Source organism: Acomys russatus, chromosome 26, assembly GCF_903995435.1.
Source record: "Acomys russatus chromosome 26, mAcoRus1.1, whole genome shotgun sequence".
Classification (NCBI taxonomy): domain Eukaryota; kingdom Metazoa; phylum Chordata; class Mammalia; order Rodentia; family Muridae; genus Acomys; species Acomys russatus.
This window is the reverse complement of record NC_067162.1, coordinates 30,834,291-30,855,003: the sequence shown is the minus strand read 5'-3', so window position 1 is coordinate 30,855,003 and position 20,713 is coordinate 30,834,291. Positions and strand designations below refer to the sequence as shown.

At 44.5% G+C, this 20,713-nt stretch overlaps 1 protein-coding gene across 5 annotated transcripts in view; it reads right to left on the bottom strand.

Moving 5' to 3' along the window:
- The window catches only part of Slc7a6 (solute carrier family 7 member 6), a 28,928-nt gene extending 8,425 nt beyond the window's left edge, over positions 1-20,503 (bottom strand). The window contains exons 1-3 of one of the 5 annotated variants that reach the window (XM_051169071.1): positions 20,422-20,503; positions 18,997-19,123; positions 8,770-9,328 (exon numbers count right to left, since the gene is read on the bottom strand). In XM_051169071.1, the coding sequence (XP_051025028.1) occupies positions 8,770-9,292 (523 nt within the window). In that variant the 5' untranslated portion in view covers positions 9,293-9,328; positions 18,997-19,123; positions 20,422-20,503. The other 4 variants (XM_051169070.1, XM_051169073.1, XM_051169072.1 and 1 more) reach the window with 4 other exon arrangements.
- Between the last annotated feature and the right edge of the window lie 210 nt (positions 20,504-20,713).

The window sequence follows — 20,713 nt, the reverse complement described above, 5'->3', positions numbered from 1 at the left end:
AGTAGGTTGGTGGGAGAGGGGGACCCCAAAGGAACGTGTACTACTGAAAATTCTTTACAAGGATCAATTGCTGATTGAAGTTCTCTCTCTGGCTAAGCCTGGATCAGGTAATTAACTGCCACCAGTAAACCACAGGCGGCAGCATACAGTAAGACAGTTTGAGGTACTCGTCCATCTCCTTAGGACTTGCTCTCTTTCCCCTGATCAGACTTGCTCAAGCCAAACAATGGATCCAATCTGGGCCTGTAGTCATCTCTCCCAGAACACCAAGAGTAAGTACTCTGCGAGTGTAGAACTGCAGCAAGTCAAAGGCCACACAAGTCCTGAGTAACAGCGGAACAGAAACCACAAGCAGATGAAGAAAGAAGGAAGGACTACAAACAAAGCAGAAGAAAAAAGAAAAGAGCTTATGGAGGGGAAAAAAAAATACAAAGAAATGCACAGAAATGGCAAGAAGAAAACAGGACAAGGGAGAAACTAAAAACTGAACACCACGGAAGAGTCACAAAAGCCTCGCTGTACTCACTAAATATGCTTCTCGCCCCTCAGCCCTAGTGCCAGGCACTAGTCTCAGTCTTGCTCCTCCCACCCCCCCATCCCCACCCCCCTTCTGCAGACTTCCTGCAGGCGTGGTCATTTTGTAGACACAAGTAAACACAGTCTGCAGTAGACTCAACGACTGTATTAAAAGGGTGAACGAAGGCATGCCTCAGGAAGTCCCAGCGGGGCCCACTCCAAAAGCCAGCTGGATAGGCTCTAAGGCACCTGGTCAGTAAAACTGACTCTGAGAAAAAGACTAAAGAGCTGGAAAGGAAGGGAGCCTTTTTCTTTTTCTTTTTTTTTTTTTTTTTTTTTTTTTTTTTTTTTTTTTTTTTGGTTTTTGAGACAAGGTCTCTCTGTGTTAGCCTTGGCTGTCCTGGAGTCACTTTGTAGACCAGGCTGGCCTCGAACTCACAGCGATCCGCCTGCCTCTGCCTCCCAAGTGCTGGGATTACAGGCGTGTGCCACCACGCCCGGCTTAAGGGAGCCTTTTTCTATGGTGTATTCTTTTACATTTTGACTTATTCACCAAGCATATAAGCTCCTTTCTCAACTGAAGTAGTTAATGAGCCACAACACAACTGCCAGAGAGAGTCAGCAAGTAGGATGAAATGAGCCAAATGCCTCGGGCAAGAAACCTAAGGAACACTTTCTTTCAGAGAGTAAATTACAGGAACCTCAACTGGGCCCTAATCCGAGTATTCAGAGAAGCAGAGCAGGTAGATCGCTGTCGCTGTAAGTTTGAGCCTGGTCTACACAGCAAGTCCAGGACAGCCGAGGCTACAAAGAGAAACCCTGTCTAAAGAACAAAAAAAAAAAAAAAAAAAAAAAAGAAAGAAAGAAAGAAAGAAAAGCACAGGATCCTCTGAGGCTGGCCCCGGTTTCTAGTTTACCTCATGCTCTTAATCCTGCCAAAGAACACAGTCTACCAAGCAGAAGCCAAAATGCTGCCTGCTTCAAGTTAGTAAACAAAATTTTACCACAGATCTACACTCTACATGCTTCCAAGATCTCCCAGCCCCATCCAGCTCACCAGACTGAGCCTGGAGGCCAGTTGCCTGGACTTGCGTGCCACAACTCAGACCTCCGAGCCTTCCCTCTTCTGATCATATGTCCATGTTAGACAAGCCAACAGCAATGATCATAGACTCCAATAGTCTCCAAGTCTCTCCGAGAGCTTATTTTTAGTTTGTCCTGGTAGTTCTAGGGACTGAACACAACAAGCTCTGTGTGCTGTCCAGACATTCTACCACTTCTGGGAGCTTGTTACTGAAACCTCACTATAGATCCAGACCAAACAGCAAGACAGAAACAAATTCCCAAAGTCACTCTGTGGCAGACTGATTATCAAATTCCAGTATTCCCCCCTCTTTCTTCTTAATAGAAATTTTAGCTGAAGCCATGGCTATCCCAGACACTTTCCAGACTTTGCCACAGATTAGCCATTTAGATTTTCCCTAAGGATGTTTCAGGTCAGGCCTCAGGAAGTATCTCTAAAGTACAAAGCATGCCTTTCTTTGTCCTAGTGGGCTACATGCAAACAGTTGGAGTTTAAGGAGCCACCCTGGGCCATCGGAAGAAACCACAGACTAGCTGGGTATGGTACCGCATGCGTTTAATCCCAGCACTCAGGAGGCAGAGGCAGGTGGATCTCTGGGAGTTCGAGGCCAGCCTGGTCTACAAAGTGAGTCCAGGACAGCCAAGGCTACACAGAGAAACCCTGTCTCAAAAAAAAACCCAAAGAAAAAAGAAAAAGAAACCACAGACTGAGGAGCATAAGGAAGACAGAGCAGGCTCCCCAAAGCTGCTACCAGGCCACCCTGTGGCCTCATGTAACAAAGGAAATAAATGTCTGTCAGGTCCAAGGAAATCTAAAATGTTAAACCTGTGACTATGATTAATAGTAGCCAGTGCTTTACCAGGGCTAAATTAATAGTTTGTAAGAACTCCATTGATAATATGTTAAAACCCTGAACTTTGAAAGTCTTATCATGTATCATCTTTTAGCCTCATTTCTCACACACTTTTCGTCACTTCCTTAGACCCTCACAATGTCAGTGTTTCAGCCATGCTGCTTTGGGTTTTCTGCTGTATGTTGCAAGCCAAACGATGCAATACATGCACTTCTAGACTGAACCAAGTCTCATACTTTCTTCCCTTGACAAGGTGGCCAGGCAACCTAAACTGAGCCCCATATCCCTATACCCCCAGATCAGGGCTGGGGACTGGGGTTGGGGAGTACCTTCCATATCCTCAAAAAACAGCTTGTGTATTCCTAAGGAGCATCATGGAGAGGGAAATACAAATCTATGTAATAACAAGACAGATCTAAGGCTGACCTGATGGATGCACCTGTCATTGTAGCATTTGGGAGGTAGAGATAGGATTAGGAGTTCAACGGAAGATGGTTCAGCAAGTAACAATACACCATCAAGGTTGATAACCTGAGTTTGATTCCCAGGACCCACATAGTGAAAGGAGAAAATGGAGTCCTAAGAGTTATCTTTTGACCATAGATGGGCAGGTGCCCGCACACAATCTTCCTCCCTGCCTCCCCCACCTCCAAACCCCCTGCCTCTTTCTCTGTAACCTTTAAAATATTAAGTAAGTTCAAAGCCATCATTGACTACCTAGTGACATAGTGAGCTCAAAGCCAGCCAGGGATACATAAGGGTATGGGAAAGAAAGAAAGAAAGGAAGAAAGAAAGAAAGAAAGAAAGAAAGGAAGGAAGGAAGAGAGAGAAGGAAAGAAAGGAAAAAGAAGAGGCAGACATAGTTCAGGAGATAAAAGCACAGCTGCCAAGCCTGAGGACCTGAGTTGTGAAAGAAAGAACACACCCTCTGCTGTCCTCTGACCTCCACACTTATGTGTGTGCACACACACAAATTATGTAATTAAAAAAGACAGTGATGGCACACACTGTTAGTCCCCAGCACTCAAGAGGCAGAGGCAAGTGGACCTCTGTGAGTTTCGATTTACATGTTGGAATTCTAGGACAGCCAAGGCTACACAGAGAAACACTGTCTCAAAACCAAGAACAGCCAAATGATGATGATGATGATGATGATGATGATGATGATTTAAAACTTTTTCAGAAAAAGACAAAAAGAACCATTATTTTACCTTATATGGTAGTGTACAACTGTAATCCCACTACTTGGGAGGCTGAGGGAAGAGGAGATCCAGTTTGAGGCCAGCCTGGCATACACAATGAAACTTTGTCTCAAACAAATGAAACAAAGAGAAAAGTAAGTCATTAGTCTTCTACAGTTGCTTAAGTTGTCTAGAGCCCCTAAGTCTGCTGGGTTGGGTCAGCAGCCCAAGATCTCACCCATCTCCGAAAATTCCAAGATCACAGAAGCACATCTTTAGGATAATTTCCTATCTGCAGCACTATTGATATTTTGAGCCTGTAAGACTATATCCTGTTTGGCAGGATGTTAAATGTCACTCTTAGCCTCTACCCAATAGATAACAGCAGCACTGCTTCCCAGTTATTGTATTCCAAAAATGTCTCTGGATACTGCCAAATGCCACCTTTGTGACAAACTAAGGTCCCACTGAGAACCACAACTTCAAGAGAATAAGTAAGACAACCTGAAATTCCACCACCGCCACTTACTTACATTTCCCTGCTAAGTGTAACCTGAGAATGGAGTGGGATGCGGATGGAAAGACAGCGGCTGAAACAGCAGCAATACATTCAGGGGTTAACAAAGCAACACAAATGGGAAGAGTAGAGAGATGGCACAGTAGGCCTTGCTGCCCTTCCAGAGGACCTGAGTTTGGTTCTCAGCATGCATGGCAAGCAACTTACAACCTCCTGTACCATCAGCTCCAAGGGATCCAACACCTCCTTCTGGACTTTCTAGGCACTGGCATACATGCGGTGCACACACACACTTCAAAAAATTAAAAAAAAAAAAAAAAAAAAAAAAAAAGCAACACGTAGCCAAGATAGCAGTATATACCTTTAATCCCAGCAACAAGGAGGCAGACCTCTCTGAGGTTCAGGCCAGCTTGGTCTATATAGTGAATTCTAGGCCAATCAGGGCTTCAAAATGAGAATCTATCTCAAAAGCAAACAAAACAATAGCTAGGCAGGCATGGTGGCATACACCTTTAATCCCAGAACCTGGGAGGCAGAGGCAGGCAGATCACTGTGAGTTGAGGCCAGCCTGGTCCAGGGCAGCCAGGATGACACAGAGAAGCCCTGTCTTGGGGTGGGGGGGGGGGGGGGGGGGAGTAGCAACAGCTGTTCACATCCAGCTGACTGCCTGAGGGGCAGAAATTTGGGTTCAAATTTGCCAGACCTCTTGATTTCCCTCCCCCCCCAAAATATATATATGTTCTAATTTTTCTTTGTGTTGTCTTTTCTGGTTTTTTTAGAGACCTGATCTTGCTCTGTAGCGCAAGTTGGCTCAGTCCTCACTTCATTACCCAGACTGGCCTTGAACTCAAAGCAATCCTCCTGCCTCAGCTTCCCAAATGCTGAGATTACAGGAATGTGTTACCATACCAGTTTAAATTCTAGTTTTTGAAAAGCTGACAATTAATCCAAATTATTTAAATTTAAAACACTGTGAATAAGAACAGAAAGAGGAATATAGAAATGAATATGATTGAAGTGCATTACATATATTATGAAAACATAATGAAACCCATTAGTATGTACCAATATATATTTTAAGTATTTTTTAAAATATAAAGCCAGTGCTTTATAGTGAAACCCTGTCTCCAAAAAGAAACAAAAATAAATACATGAAAATAAAAATAGAGAAAGACCAGAGTCACATATGTATGTTCTGTATTTCCTGCCATGTGAAATCCTGTGCTATCTTGGTACTGAACAGGCAAGAAGGCCATTACATTTGTAATCCATTAACCTGGGTTGGAACTGTGAGCCTGTTTATTATAAATAAAAAATTATGCCAGGCCTGGTGGCTCAGCCTGCAATCTCAGCACTCAATAGACTGAGGCAGACATTGAATATAGTTCCAGGGTAAGAAATATATATATATACACGGAGAGAGAGAGAGAGAGAGAGAGAGAGAGAGAGAGAGAGAGAGAGAGAGAGAGAGAGAGAGAGAGAGCTGTGCAGGCCTAACAAATCTATCTGTGGGCCAAATCTGGTCCATGAGCCACCATCTAAAAGCCTGTACCCCACGACTGGGACTGAATATATGGAGACTTCCTGGATCCTGTATTCTAAGATAAAACTTGGTCTTTCCTTTCAAGAAAAAAAAAAACACTTAAAGCCAGGTTTAGTAGTACATGCTTTTAATTCCCACACTTGGGAAACAGAGGCAGGCAGATTTCTTTGAGTTCAAGGCCCACTTGGTCTACAAAGTGAGTTCTAGGCTCTTGGAGTTACACAGAGAGACCCTGTCTGAAAATAAAAATGTTTAAATGTGTATATATATATATATATATATATATATATATATATATATATATATATATATATATTTGCTTATATTATTTTTAATTATGTGTATGTGTGTGTGTGGAAACAAGAGGCACTGATTACTCCTCAAGCTGGAATTATTGGCAGAAGTGAGCCACCTGATGTAGGTACTTAGAACTGAACTAAGACTTCCTGAAGAACAAACAGCAAGCAGTAAAGTGCTCTTTTGGAGGGGGGGGACTGGAGGGGGGCAGGTGTGTGTTTGTTTTTCCAGACATGGTTTCTCTGTGTAGCCCTGGCTATTCTGGAACTTACCCTGCAGGCCACCTGCTTCTGCCTCCCAAGTGCTGCGATTACAGGTGTGTGCCAGCCCTGCTTGGCCAGTAAGTGCGCTTAAAGACTGAGCTATCTCACTAGCCTCTGGCTCCAAAGTCTTTGCACATCTCCCAATTAACAAAGTGGACTCCTCTCATGTCTCAGTGTCCACCACCAAGGCGGGCCTTTCTAGTCTTAACTTCAGAGCACCATTTTCCACCCTATCCAAACCTCATCCAGGATCCAGTGCAGAGCTTTCATTTTTTCACCTCAGAAAGTATGTGTCCGGAGATCAAAAAAAATCCATATCATGTATAGCAGTCACCTTGGACGTGGCTACTCTCTGAATTCACACTCCTGATTGAAAACAACATGCAGGTACCATCAGATAGGAGCACAAATACATAAAGCCTTCTCTTCTAAAAAAGCTGCATAATATTGGTCATTCCCTTACACACAAAAATTTCCCTAGTATAACTCAATGCAGATGAGGGCTAGAGAGATGGCTCAGAGGTTAAGGGCACTGACTGCTCCTCCAGAGGTCCTGAGTTCAATTCCCAGCAACCACATGGTGGCTAATAACCATCTATAATGTGATCAGATGCCCTTTCCTGGCCTGCAGGTGTACATGCAGGCAGAGCACTATAGACATAATAATTAATTTATTTATTTATTAAAAAATACAGATGCTGTAAAATAAGCTTTAAATATTATTGCATATATATGGTGTGAGTACTCTCACTTATGGAGGTCAGAGCACAGTGATGAGAGTAGGTTTTTTCTTTCCAGCACGTGGGTCGTATGGCACGAATTCGGGTTATCAACCTTGACAGTTAAGTGCCTTTAACCTACTAAGATACCAGCCTGCTTTTTGTTGTTTGCTTGTTTGAGGCAGGGTTTCACTAGGTAGCCCCAGCTGGTCTGGTACTTGATATGAAACCAAAGTTGTCCTTTTGCTTCTGCTCCCCAAGCAATGAAATTATAGGTGTGAGCTACACGCTTGGCTCGTAAAACTACTCTCTGGTTTTCTTTTGGTTTTGGCTTTTTGGTTTTTCAAAACACGGTCTCACTGTGTTGCCCTGGTTATCCTGGATTCACTTTGTAGATCAGGCCGGCCTCAAATTCAGAGCTCCAACTGCCTCTGCCTCCTGAGTGCTGAGATTAAAGACATATGCCACCATCCAGCTTGCTTTGTTTTTTAGTTTGATTGTTTTGAGATAGGATCTCACTATGTAGCCCTGGCTAGCCTGGAACTCACTATGTAGACCAAGCTACCCTCAACTCAACAGAAATAAGACTGCCTATGCTTCCAAAGTGCTGGGACTAAGGGTGTGCACCATTACACCTACCTAAATTCGGTCTTTAAAGACCTCAACAAGACCAGAAACTGTGCAGTGAAAACCTATCAGACAGAGAGCTGAGAAAAGAAAAAAAAGGACACACAGCTGAGTCCCATCTTTCTTCCTTCTCCCAGGGGTATCTAATTCCCCTGTCTCAAGGAATATGGAGAGATTACCTTTATATTGTTTGCCCTTAACAAAGCCTTTAAAGTCAGGAGGCATGGTACACTGTACAATCAATCATTCTTTTTGCTAACTCCAAGGTATTTTTAAAATTGTCAATAAAGTACACATACAGCCAAAGTTTTTGCAAAACAGAGATAAAAAAAGAACAGAATATGATTAAGTACTTCTGGCAGCACAATGCTAAGAAACACAAGATTGGGTGCTAGCAGAAGACCAGCTCTGCAAGGCTGCCTAAATCCATACCAATCTTCTCTCATTTCCATGTTTTCATACTGAATATCCTTTTGTCCACCTCTAAAGGAAAAGAAAATAAACAGGGATCCCCTGGGATCTTTCACACCCTGCTGTCAAAAACCTAAAGGCAGGGTGGAGACTATCTTTCCCTCAGTGGCAGTGGGCAGAGCTTGTTTACAAAGTCAGTGCAAAGAAATCTGAAACACCAATGGAAAAGGACCATTTGGTGTGGTGCCTAGGGCTTAGAACAGGCCAGAGAGCAGAGTGACAGGAAAGAGGTACCCCCATGAACCAGAGAAGCCTATTTCCTCCTTGATGCCTTTAAACTAGTTCCTAACGAAAAGCCGGGAGCACAACAAGGCCTTAGCTCTGACTTGTTCTCTGAGATAAGTTACAAATAGTGATGTTGACACCATTCAAAACACCTGACCCTCCAAGGGGGAAAAAATAACTTGGCAAGACAAATCCAAGACATGTACCAACCTGTCTCAGAGTAGGGAACAGAAATATTGGACAGCCAAGAAAAGAGGAGGCTACAGCTCAAAGGCCATGAACAGATTCAAGCCTCTCCCATCCCCATCCTTTGTGCTTACTTATCTCTCAGAGCCAAATAAGTGATAAAATTAGTTTTTCAAAAGGTATGATGCTCCACGCCTTCCCTCCTCCCCAAAGAACATTCAGGTATCAGGTACCCACACAAATAATATAGCACCCCATATCGCTCCCTGCCCCACCCCCATACTTACATATGCAGGCAGCAGCAAGGAGCCGGCAAGCCAGATACGGAGGATCACAGGTGGGAAAGGAGGGCTTGATGATATAGTTGGCGAAGGTGATGGCGATGATGGCCTGACTGGTGGGCTCAACAATTAGAAGTGAGACCCACAGGCGGATAAAGGCAATGAAGCCCCCAAAGGCTTCTAGAATATATGCATAGCTGGCCCCTGATTTGGTGATAGTGGTCCCAAGTTCTGCATAACAAAGGGCACCCACAACAGAGAAGAGCCCACCAATGGCCCACACAACTAGTGACAACCCATAGGAAGCAGTGTATTTCAGAACACCCTTGGGTGAAACAAAGATCCCTGAGCCAATCATGTTGCCCACCACCAGGCTGACCCCGTTCAACAAGGAGATCTCCTTTTTCAGCTGCAAAGTTTCTGGAGACTCTTGGGATGGTGAGCTGGCATCTTCTTTTACAGTGTGCTGGTTGGCCTTGGGGAGAAGATGGTAGGTGGGTGTGGGGCTCCCAAGCTCCCTGGCTTCCATGGTAACTGGTTCCTGTACACCTGTGTTTACTGTGGCCTGACAAAGAAAACAAGTATGTCAAGTCTAGGGCAGGAGCTAATGTGACTCTAGCTTAGATTCACATGCCAGACAAACAGATCTCCCTGCCCACCACCTGCTTAGGCAGAGCATGCAACACACACAACACAACAGGCTTGTCTCACTTTCAATCACTAGGCACAGGGAACTGGATGTAAGCAGGATCCAATGCTAAGAAAGACAACAGGAGCACTCAGTCCCAACCCAGTGAAAACTTCCAACAAGAGATCTGTCTTCCTGAGCAAAGAGGCCAGCAAGACTACATTTGTCTACAGTAGACTCTCCCTAGTTTTGCTGCCACAAAAAAACCAAAATATAAACCCCCACCTTACTCTCCATATTACTGCTTGCTGAATCAACACCTTTCTTTTCTCAAGTATCCGAGAGAGAGTACAAGATTATAAGAGAGAGGAAAAAAGGACATCCAGGGGCACCCGTACTCAGAGCTAACCTGCTATTGGCTTATTTGCTTTTCTCTTCTCCACGCTCCTCACTAACATCTGAGGCTACAAATTTTCCCAAAATAATTCCCAGAGTCTTGTCATCTAACCAAAGCCATAGCCTCCTTTTAGTTACAAAGCCAGTATTGGGAAGCATGAATCATCACAAAGAGATTTTGTGTGTGTGTGTGTGTGTGTGTGTGTGTGTGTGTGTGTGTGTGTGTGTACATACACACTCACTCACACCCTTTGGGTCAGAGTTTGGCAAACTCAAAAGAAAGTGGGTTTTACATTACTTTACCTAAGAAGGCTCTGTCAAAAAGACAAGCAACCTCCTGACTTCCTGACTCTACCCAGACTTGCCTTCTCCCTTCCTCAGTTCCTGTGCTGGTCTGGCCATGAGTCAGCACCACTGAGCCTACCTCATCTTTGGGAAATGAAAGGTGGTGGGCCACATAATTACCACCCAGAAGTCAGGTCTTAGGGATAAGACCTCTTCTAGAGGTAAGAATGGGATCAGCTTCCCAAACCCTCTCCTCTGGTCAGTGAAGATGTAAAGCTTTAGTGGCACACACCTGTAATGAGCATCTTAGGTTCAAAGTCAGTAAGGACTACATTGCAAGACCCTGTCCTTAAAAAAAATAAAAGGGGAGGGCTCGGGGTGTGGCCAGAGGACAGAAGAGAAAAAGAAAAAAAAATGTCTATTAGATCCTGGCTTCACAGGCCTCAGAGCAAAACAACCAAGGTCATTTGAGAGTGAAAAGTTCCCAGGGGAAACTCCTACCTCTATAGACCCCACACAAAACCCTTCTCTTACTTGTCCCAATCCCCTCCCAAGAGTCTGGACCTGGGCCCAAGTTAAAAGTCTGTCTGGGGTATGAGAAATCTCTCGAAGTCCAGAAGAAGGGCCCACCTCTATTTAACAGGACTAGACTTTTCAGGAAGTAATTCTCATTCTTGGCACTGGGCTATGCAGGTTTCCCTATGCAAGCATGTGGAAGCATATTTGTTTCACATGTCTGTCAAGTAAGTCCAGGTTTCCATGGGAACAAATCCAGTCAACAGCGAGGAGTCTACACTCTCATGTAAGAGTGAAGTACAAAGAGACCTTCAGGGTACCTTTTCTACCTAACTCCGCACCCAGATAGGCAGCAAAGGCTGGACCTAGACATTGCTCCGATCTCCTCTGTCCCATCAAAACTTAGCTGAGAGTGGGGATTACCAGGTATTCCTTTTGTATCTGTACACCTGGCCCCTGTACATTCTAATGTCTGATACACTAGACAAACTCCCAATGGCTTGTTCTGGAAGGATGTGTTACAATCAGTCACAGCCCTACAAGACCTCTTGCCTAGAATCCCAGTCCCAGCACCTGAATGAGGGACAAATGGTTTAGAAAGGACTTCTCCTTCAACCAAGGAGAAAGTTCTTCTCTTCACACAAAAACCAAACACAGTTATCACTATGAGCCTGTCCTTGGCAAAAGTAATTAAAACCCCTATCTTATTTAACCCAAGAACAAATTTGTGAAATAACTAGAGCGAACTCTGAAGACAGATGGCCAAATTCCAGGCTTGCTTGGCCACAAAACCCCAAGGCCATTCCTTACCTTCTCGCTAAATCTAACCCTCACCTCACATTCCTCTAGAAAACTTTCCAAGAACCTCTTCCTCTAATGTTGTATGTAGACTTTGTTTTTATTTTTGTTTTTGCTTTTTGAGACAGGGTTTCTCTGTGTAGCCTTGGCTGTCCTGGGCTGGCTTTGTAGACCAGGCTGGCCTCGAACTCACAGCGATCCGCCTGCCTCTGCCTCCGAGTGCTGGGATTAAAGGTGTCGGCCACCACACCCAGCAAGGGTTGTATGTAAAGACACAGCGATCAACAAAATAAACATAGGCGTGGATCCCATCCTCAGAATAAAACAATGATACGGCAGCATAGAAACAAGAAAGACTTGCGAGCAGTAATTCCAGTCAGAGACCAAATTCACCAGCTAGCTGCACCTCCCCATTCTGACTTTTAGCTGACCTTGTCAGTAATACCTAAACAACATAAAACTCTTCAATAAGATGTGAAAGTAGACTGCTGGGCAGTGGTGGCGCATGCCTTTAATCCCAGCAGAGGCAGAGGCAGAGGCAGAGGCAGGTGGATTGCTGTGAGGCCAGGACAGCCAGGACAGGAGAAACCCTGCCTCAAGAAAAAACTCTTCTCTTATTTGTCCCAATCCCCTCCCAAGAGTCTGGACCTGGGCCCAAGTTAAAAGTCTGTCTGGGGTATGAGAAATCTCTCGAAGTCCAGAAGAAGGGACCCGGCCCACCTCTATTTAACAGGACTAGACTTTTCAGGAAGTAATTCTCATTCTTGGCACTGAGCCAGAGAGACGGCTCAGTGGGTAAAGACACTTGTCACCAAGCCTGATGACCTGGTTTTGATCCCCAGAACCCACATGGTAGAGCAAACCAACTACCACAAGTTGTCTCTGACCTTTACATAGATGCATTCATATGCACACAAAAATATACATAAACATAATAAAATTTTATTGAAGATGAAGAGATGGAGATAATGATAAAGATGGGCCAGATTCTTGAGAAAGATTGGGAAATAATGTGTACATAGTCTCAAAAACAGAAAGAAAGAAAGCTAACAACAACAAAATCTTTTGTGCCTCAAGAACGAACAGGAGGAAGCTGGAGAGATGGCTTAGAGGTTAAGAACACTGTCTGCTCTTCCAGAGGTCCTGAGTTCAATTCCTGGCACCCACACAGTGGCTCACGACCATCTATAATGTGCAAGCCTGGCCTGCAAGCACACATGCAGGTGAAACACTGTACATATAACAAATAAATAAATCTTTAAAAAATTAAATACCTCAATTTTCTCCTATGCTATAAACTACAGCAATCACTAATATATTATAAAGGAAAAAATAGCAAGAAAAGCAAACCACTATCAAGAGGCAAAGTAATCAATATGGCCAGACTTAGATAGAACTCAGATAACAGAAACATCACACAGACTGTTTACAATAACTATGAGAGGGATCCAGGTGCAATCAGTGGCCTGTGGTCCTGGCTACTTGGAGGACTGAGACAGGAGGATGCCTAAACACCAGAAGTTCAAGATACTCTCTGTAACACATTAACATCTCATTTCAAAAGAAAAAGGAGCTGGGCATGGTGGCACATGCTTTTAATCCCAGCACTTGGGAGGCAAAGGCAGGTAGATTGCTGTGAGTTCAAGGCCAGCCTGTTCTACAGAGCAAGTCTAGGACAGCCAAGTCTATACAGAGAAATCCTGTCTCAAAAAACTGCGGGGGGGGGGGGGGGTGGGGGGAAGCAAATCAAAAGAAAAGGAACAAGAGCAAAACATTGCGGGGCTGGGCACTGAAGAGACAGCTCAGTGCTTCCTGTATAACCCTTAGAGACACTTTCTCCAAAACACAAGGGCACAGTGTCTCATGGCACATGGCTTTAACCTCGGCACTGGGGAAGTGGAGGCAGAAGCACAAGGCCAGCAAATTCTATATAGAGACCACTTCTCAAAACACAAGACAAAAATTGCAAGGTGAATGGATCCTGAGGAACTACACCCAAGGTTACCACTGACCTCCATACACACTGCCCTTGCACAGAAACACACATATGTATACACACGAAAGGAAAAACATAGTTAATTACACTGAGTCTTGGAATATAGCCCAATGGTTGGGTATTTCCAGAGCCTGCATGAGACTCTGGGATTAATCCTAGACCTGCCAAAAAGTAGAAATAAAGTAACTGTGATTAATATAGTAAAGATTCGAAGGCAGAGGCAGATGGATCATTGTGAGTTCGAGACCAGCCTGGTCTACAAAATGAGTCCAGGACAGCCAAGGTTACACAGAGAGACCCTGTCTCAAAAAAAACAAACAAACAAACAAACAAACAAATAAATAAACTCAAGAGTAAGAGGAGCAAATGTAGAAAACTATGAATCTGGGGGCTGGAGAGATGGCTCAGAGGTTAGAGCACTGTCTGTTCTTCCAAAGGTCCTGAGTTCAACTCCCAGCAACCACATGATGGCTCACAACTATCTATAATGGGATCTGGTGCTCTCTTCTGGTATTCAGGTGCACATGCAGGCAGAACATGGTATACATAATAAAAAAATCTTTTTTTGAAAAAGCTATAGGGGCTGGAGAGATGGCTCAGAGGTTAAGAGCACTGATCAGTTGGGCGGTGGTGGCGCACACCTTTAATCCCAGCACTCGGGAGACAGAGGCAGGTGGATCACTGTGAGTTCTCAGCCAGCCTGGTCTACAAAGTGAGTCCAGGACAGTCAAGGCTACACAGAGAAATCATGTCTCATAAAACAAAAACAAACAAACAAACAAAAAGAGCACTGACTGCTATTCCAGAGGTCCTAAGTTCAATTCCCAGGAACCACGTGGTGGCTCACAACCATCTGTAATGTGATCTGATGCCCTCTTCTGACCTGCAGGTGTACATGCAGATAAAGCACCGTATACATAATAAATAAACCTTTATAAAAAAAAAAAAGCTATGAGTATAAATAGAAAAAAAAAAACAGGGCAAAATATATAAAAGCTGTAGGACAATCTGTATCAAATGGTCTTAAGTGGGGAAAAAAAAAAGACTATTTTAAATTTATTCAGACTATAAATAAAGCCAGAAGCTGAACTGTACTATTGGTTTATAGCATAAAGAAAAAATGCCTGGCAATACTATCATAGGAGGCAAGCCAGGCGGTAGTGACGCCCACCTTTAATCCCAGCACTTGAGAGGCAGAGGCAGGTGGATTTCTGTGAGTTTGAGGCCAGCCTGGTCTACAAAGTGAATCCAGGAAGGCAGTCAACTCAGGCAGGTGATTTGGTAAACTTTTGATGACCCATTTTTTTCCTATTCAGACAGAGGTTTCTCTTTGTAGCCTTGGCTGTCTTGAACTCTCTTTGTAGACCAGGCTGGCCTTGAACTCACAGAGATCTGCCTGCCTCTGCTGCCAGAATGCTGGGATTAAAGGCCTCTGCTACCACACCCAGCTTGATGGCCCACTTCTAATATCAGGCTTGATACTGGCTTAAAATAGGCCCTTTGCCAGCAATTGTCATCCCATTGTTTCTGAGTCTGTAGATCTCTTGTGGGGAAGGGATAAACAATGCCTCTGACATAAATAGATATGGAGTCCTTTTTTTTGTCTATGTAGTACTGTGGAACTGATTAAACACAATTTAAACCATTACTGTAGTCCCGATATCTTCCTTCATCAGCTTTTCCCAGAAACAGAAGTACAGTGGCAGAAAATGTCTGGTGTTAATCCTAGTCTACTCTAAATACTGAGCTCTAGGACAGCCTGGCTTCTGATTCAGAGTGAAATATTGTCTCAAAAGGAAAATCAAGAGGCTGGAGTGGTTGCACACACTTGTAATTCCAACACTCCGGAGATCGAGGCCAGCCTGGTCTACAAAGGGAGTCGAGGACAGCCAAGGCTACACAGACAAGACCTATCTTGAAAAACCAAAAAAGGGAGCTGGAGAGATGGCTCAGAGGTTAAGAGCACTGGCTGCTCTTCCAGAGATCCTGAGTTCAATTCCCAGTAACCACATGGTGGTTCACAACCATCTATAATGTGATCTGATGCCCTCTTCTGGCCTGTAGGTGTACATTCAGGCAGAGCACTATATATAATAATAATAAATAAGTAAATCTTAAAAAAGAGAAAAGAAAGACAAAAAAAAAAAGAAAGAAAGAAAAGAAAAGAAAAGAAAAAGCCAGGCACAGTAGCGCACACCTGTCATCCCAGCACTCGGGAGGAAGAGTCGGGCAGAACTAACTGTGAGTTCGAGGCCAGCGAGTCCAGAACAGCCAAGGCTACACAAAGAAACCCTGTCTCCAAAAAAAAAAAAAAGAAAGAAAAAAGAAAAAAAGGAAAAACAAACCAATATTAATGTGTGTGTGCTTTAGATGACTTTTAACAAAGGGATCTTTTTTGTTTTGTTTCATCTATATATGCTGTTTTTGGAGGTGGGGTGAGGTTCGAGACAGGATTTCTCTGTGTAATAGTTCTGTCCAGGTTGGCTTTGAACCCAGAGCTTTCTGCCTCTCTCTGCCTAGAGAGTGCTAGGATTAAGGGCGTGGGCCATAGCACCTGGCCTATCTATGAATGCTTTTTTTTTTTTTTTTTTTTTGGTTTTTGGAGACAGGGTTTCTCTGTGTAGCCTTGGCCATCCTGGACTCACTTTGTAGACCAGGCTGGCCTTGAACTCACAGCGATCTGCCTGCCTCTGCTTCCCGAGTGCTGGGATTAAAGGCGTGCTATGAATGCTTTTTAAATTCTTTTTTTTTTTTAATGTGTATGTGAGTGTGGGCACATTAGAGCCATGGAATGTGGAGGTTGGGAGAACAATTTTTGGGCAGTGGTTCTCGTGTTCCCCTTGCTTGTTACTGTTAACATACTCCCGGCTATCTGGCTGACAAGCTTCCTGCTGGTTTCCTATCGCAGCCTCCCATCTGGCCATATTGTCAGTGCTGAGATTACAGACATGCGTCTGGTTTTCTTCATGGCCTCTAACTCACAGCAATCCACCTGCCTCTGCCTCCCTGAGTGCCAGGATTAAAGGCGTGTGCCACCACACCCAGCTAATTTAACAGTATCTTTAACTGAATTACAATCTGCTTTCTTAGACAGACTTGACACAGTCCCAGTACAGGACTCCCGCAGAGGCAGGAAGATGGCTACGAGTGTGAGGCCAGCCTGGTATATAGACATGCGCCATCACACCTAGCTCTTTACTGTTGGCTTATTATTTATGCCTCTTTTTAATACTTTTTTAATTGTTGCCCTAATTTTACAGTGTAAATCTTTTCCTGGCCTCCAGGGTATAGAGCCATAATTATGTTTGGCAAGTTCTCTACCACTGCGCTATACTTTAGCCTCATGAGTCTTTAACCACAGTCTACTCTTAAATAATACATTCTTTCATTGTGCTGTAAGGACCTTATGACAGTATTCTCCCAGCTATTGCACCCTTTTTTTTTTTTTTTTTTTTTTTTTTTTGGTTTTTCGAGTCAGAATTTCTCTGCGTAGCCTTGGCTGTCCTGGACTCGCTTTGTAGACCAGGCTGGCCTTGAATTCACAGTGACCCACCTGCCTCTGCTTCCCTGAGTGGCTGACTGCCTTCAATTTTTATACAACACTTAAATCTATATAAAACAACCATACATAGTTACTAGTCTCGTCTCTGACTCGCTGATATCTCTAAAATCACTGTTGAAAGCAATTTCCAGAAATCATTCAGTGTACTCCCAGAAGATCCTATCTTGAAGAAAATCATTTTACATTCACTCTACTTGTAAAGACACATCCCTGGGGCTGGCAGTGTGACTCACCGGGTAGAGTACATATTTAGCAGGGTCGACGCTTGAGACCCTGGATTGAATCCTCAGCACAGACAAAAAAGAGAAAGAAAGAAAGAAAGAAAGAAAAAGAGAAAGAAAGAAAGAGCAATTTCTTACAGAATTTCATCCTATTTTCCAAGTTCCTGCAGCAAGCAGGCAGTAAAATGAGTTTATCAGACCCCTAAAATTTCTTCATGAAAATTTAACAAGAAAACTATCATATATAATTTTCTAAGAAAGAAGAAAATCTATATAAAAATACAATTACATGTCAGGTGTTGTGGTACACACCTGTAATCCCAGCATTTTGGGGAGCAGAAGCAAGCAGATCTCTCGGTGTTCAAGGTCAGCCTGGTCTAAGAAGGAGTCCAGGACAGCCAAGGCTAAATAGAGAAATCCTGTCTCAAAAAACAAACACAAAAAAAGACAATTACAAAGAAAACTGTAAATATAGTTACTGTAACTTTTTTTCCAAGTAACAAATATTATGTTTTATGAGACTAACAGGTAACTTGGATACAATTTACCTTCCAGTCACAATGAAGAAGATACTCTTACTTCAACAGTATTTGCTATATATTCTTTTCCATGGCTCTGGTCTCTCCTTTGTTTTTCTTTCTTTCTTTCTTTCTTTTTTTTTTTTTTTGGTTTTTTTTTTTTGTTTTTTTTTTTTTTGGTTTTTTGAGACAGGGTTTCTCTGTGTAGCCTTGGCCATCCTGGACTCACTCTGTAGACCAGGCTGGCCTCGAACTCACAGCGATCCGCCTGCCTCTGCCTCCCAAGTGCTGGGATTAAAGGCGTGTGCCACCACGCCCCGCTTGTTTTTCTTTCTTTCTTTTTTTAAATTTCCTTGTTATGTATACAGTGCTCTGCCTGCTTGTACACTTACATACCAGAAGAGGGCACCATATCTCATTACAGATGGTTGTGAGCCACCATGTGGTTGCTGGGAATTGAACTCAGGACCATTGGAAGAGCAGCCAGTGCTCTTAACCTCTGAGCCATCTCTCCAGCGCCCTTATTACTTTTTCTTGACATGATCTCTCCCTCTCTCCTCTCTCTCTCTCTCTCTCTCTCTCTCTCTCTCTCTCTCTCTCTCTCTCTCTCTCTCTCTCGTTTTTGGAGACAGGGTTTCTCTGTGTAGTCTTGGCTGTCCTGGACTCGCTTTGTAGACCAGGCTGGCCTCACAGTGATCCACCTGCCTCTGCCTCTCTCGGATTAAAGGCAAAAGTCACCATGGGTGGTTTCAGGATCTATCTCTTGCAAGCTCAGGCTGACCTGGAATTCATTGCATAGCTCAAGGGAATCTTGAATTCTAGAACTTTTAACCTCCCTATTACTGTGATTAGAAATCATATCTTAAATTATAAGCCATCAAAACGTACCCTTTAGAAAAACATAAAACAGAGCTCGGCATTGTAGCTCATGCCTATCATCCCAGCACTTCGGAGGCTAAGTCATCCTCTTTAACAAAGAGAGTTTGAGGCCAGCCTGGGCTACATGAAAACTTATCTTGGAAAAAAAATTAAAAAGACATAAATATGCAGGGCACAGTGGCACAGACCTTTAAACCCAGCAGAGGCAGGTGGATCACTGTGAGCTCAAGGTCTACAAATGGAGTCCAGAGAAGCCTGTTCTTGAAAAAAAAAAAAGGGGGGGGGGACTGGAAGGATGGGGAGATGGGACTATGACCATGATGTAAAGTGAATAAAAAAAATGAATTAAAAAAAGAGATATCACTAAAGAAAAAAAAAAAAAAGAAGAAGAAGAAGAAGAAGAAGAAGTAAAGAACAGAGTAGTTAATACTCACCTGTCCAAAATACAAGAAAATTCACAGTTTTTAAAGCTGTTTCACTACAAATGAGCCAGGTATCACGAAGAAAATAATTCCTTACAGCAAGGACTAATTCCACTTCTTGGTTTGGGCCATTCAATCTCTGTAAGGAAGAGTAAGGTCTTAGTTACTTAACAAAAAACAAAACAAAACAAAAAAGCAACAGGATAATATTTCCTCCCTTAAACGGAACCTTAACAATGTAGGAAGCCCAGTCAGCTTCCTGAAGAACATCACCAGGTAAGGAGGTAGAAATGACTTCAAAAAACAGTTGCAGGCTTCAAATCAGCCCCAGCTAAATCTTAAAATCCGGGAGCGGCTCTCTGAGATAAGGCAGCAAACAGCCAAGCATACTGCCTGTTAGATTAGTTGCCCAAGACTAAGGGGTTTTGTTGGTTTGTTGGTTGGTTTATCCCCCACCATCAACAGAATTCTTTCCAACACATAACCCAGGGTTCTCGGTTGGTTCCCCAAGACCTGTTAAATTAGATGTTGACTTCTATTTATACTGACACATTACACAACACGGTGACCAGCCTTTTGGCTCAGTGCTCGGTACAGAATTTTCAGAATGTTTCACAAATATTTCCTGACATTTGTGACATGAGATGGTCAAATGAGATGACAAAAATATGGAGACACTCAAAAGACCCACAAGAGCACCGTGTTCCCAAACGCCAATAGCTCAACCTTTTAAGTCCCAACACGAGTCAGAAGTTTCAACAGCCTCAAGAAGCTGCATTCCTGCATTCACACACCCGCCCTGCAGTCTCTGCCCTCCTCACACTCACGGTCCCTCGCACAACAGCTTCTTCCTCGCTGCCTCTCTGTGCTCCATGGGATCACTCAGGCTCACAGGGTCACTGACTGGGAAGGACACGGGTTTTCCGTCCTTACACCCTCCTCTCCCCTCACTCTCAAACCTCCTTCACCGTCTCCCTCTCTCTCAGGGTCGCATGCACCTCAGAGTCATCCTCACACCCACGGTTTACACACACACACACACACAGTCTGGGTTTTTCCGTCACACACACATGGTCTCCCTCACACTCACCGTCGAGCACTTTTCCCACACACAGCCCCCCCCCACACACACACACTCAGGATCTTGCACACTCACAAAGCCACCCAGGGTCTCTCCCCCACCCTCTCTCTCTCTCTCTCGCACACGCACACACGAGCGCGCGCGTGCGTCTTCCTCACATCACGGTCCACTCAGGGCTCCACGCTCCCGGCGTCCTCCTCTCAGCCGCCGCGTCTCTCCCGCGCCCTCCGCCCCACGCGGTTTCCGGCCCTCATCCAGCACGCGGCGACTGCTGCCCCCCACCCCCACCCCCTGAGCGTTCCGCCTCACGCCAGACGACCCGGGCAGCCCGTCACCACCTCGACCCAGCCAGCTACCTCCTTGTGGCCCCCGGGGCTGCCAGGATGCTCTGTCGCTCGTCCGCAGCCGCTCAAGCCCCGCCCACGCCACGTCACTCGCACCGGATCGCGACAGCGCGCGCCGCCTGGGGACCCGGCCGGCCGCGGGGGCCTCAATGCGGCGTTGCTTCCGGACACCAGAGCACGCCGGGGCCCCAGGCGATCCGCGTGCAGTTACTGAGCGGCTTCCCGTAGGCCGCGCCGAGGGGGGGTGGACCCCGCGAACTGTGACTGGGGTCCGGTCACCCTCACCTGGCATGGCCACTCCCGG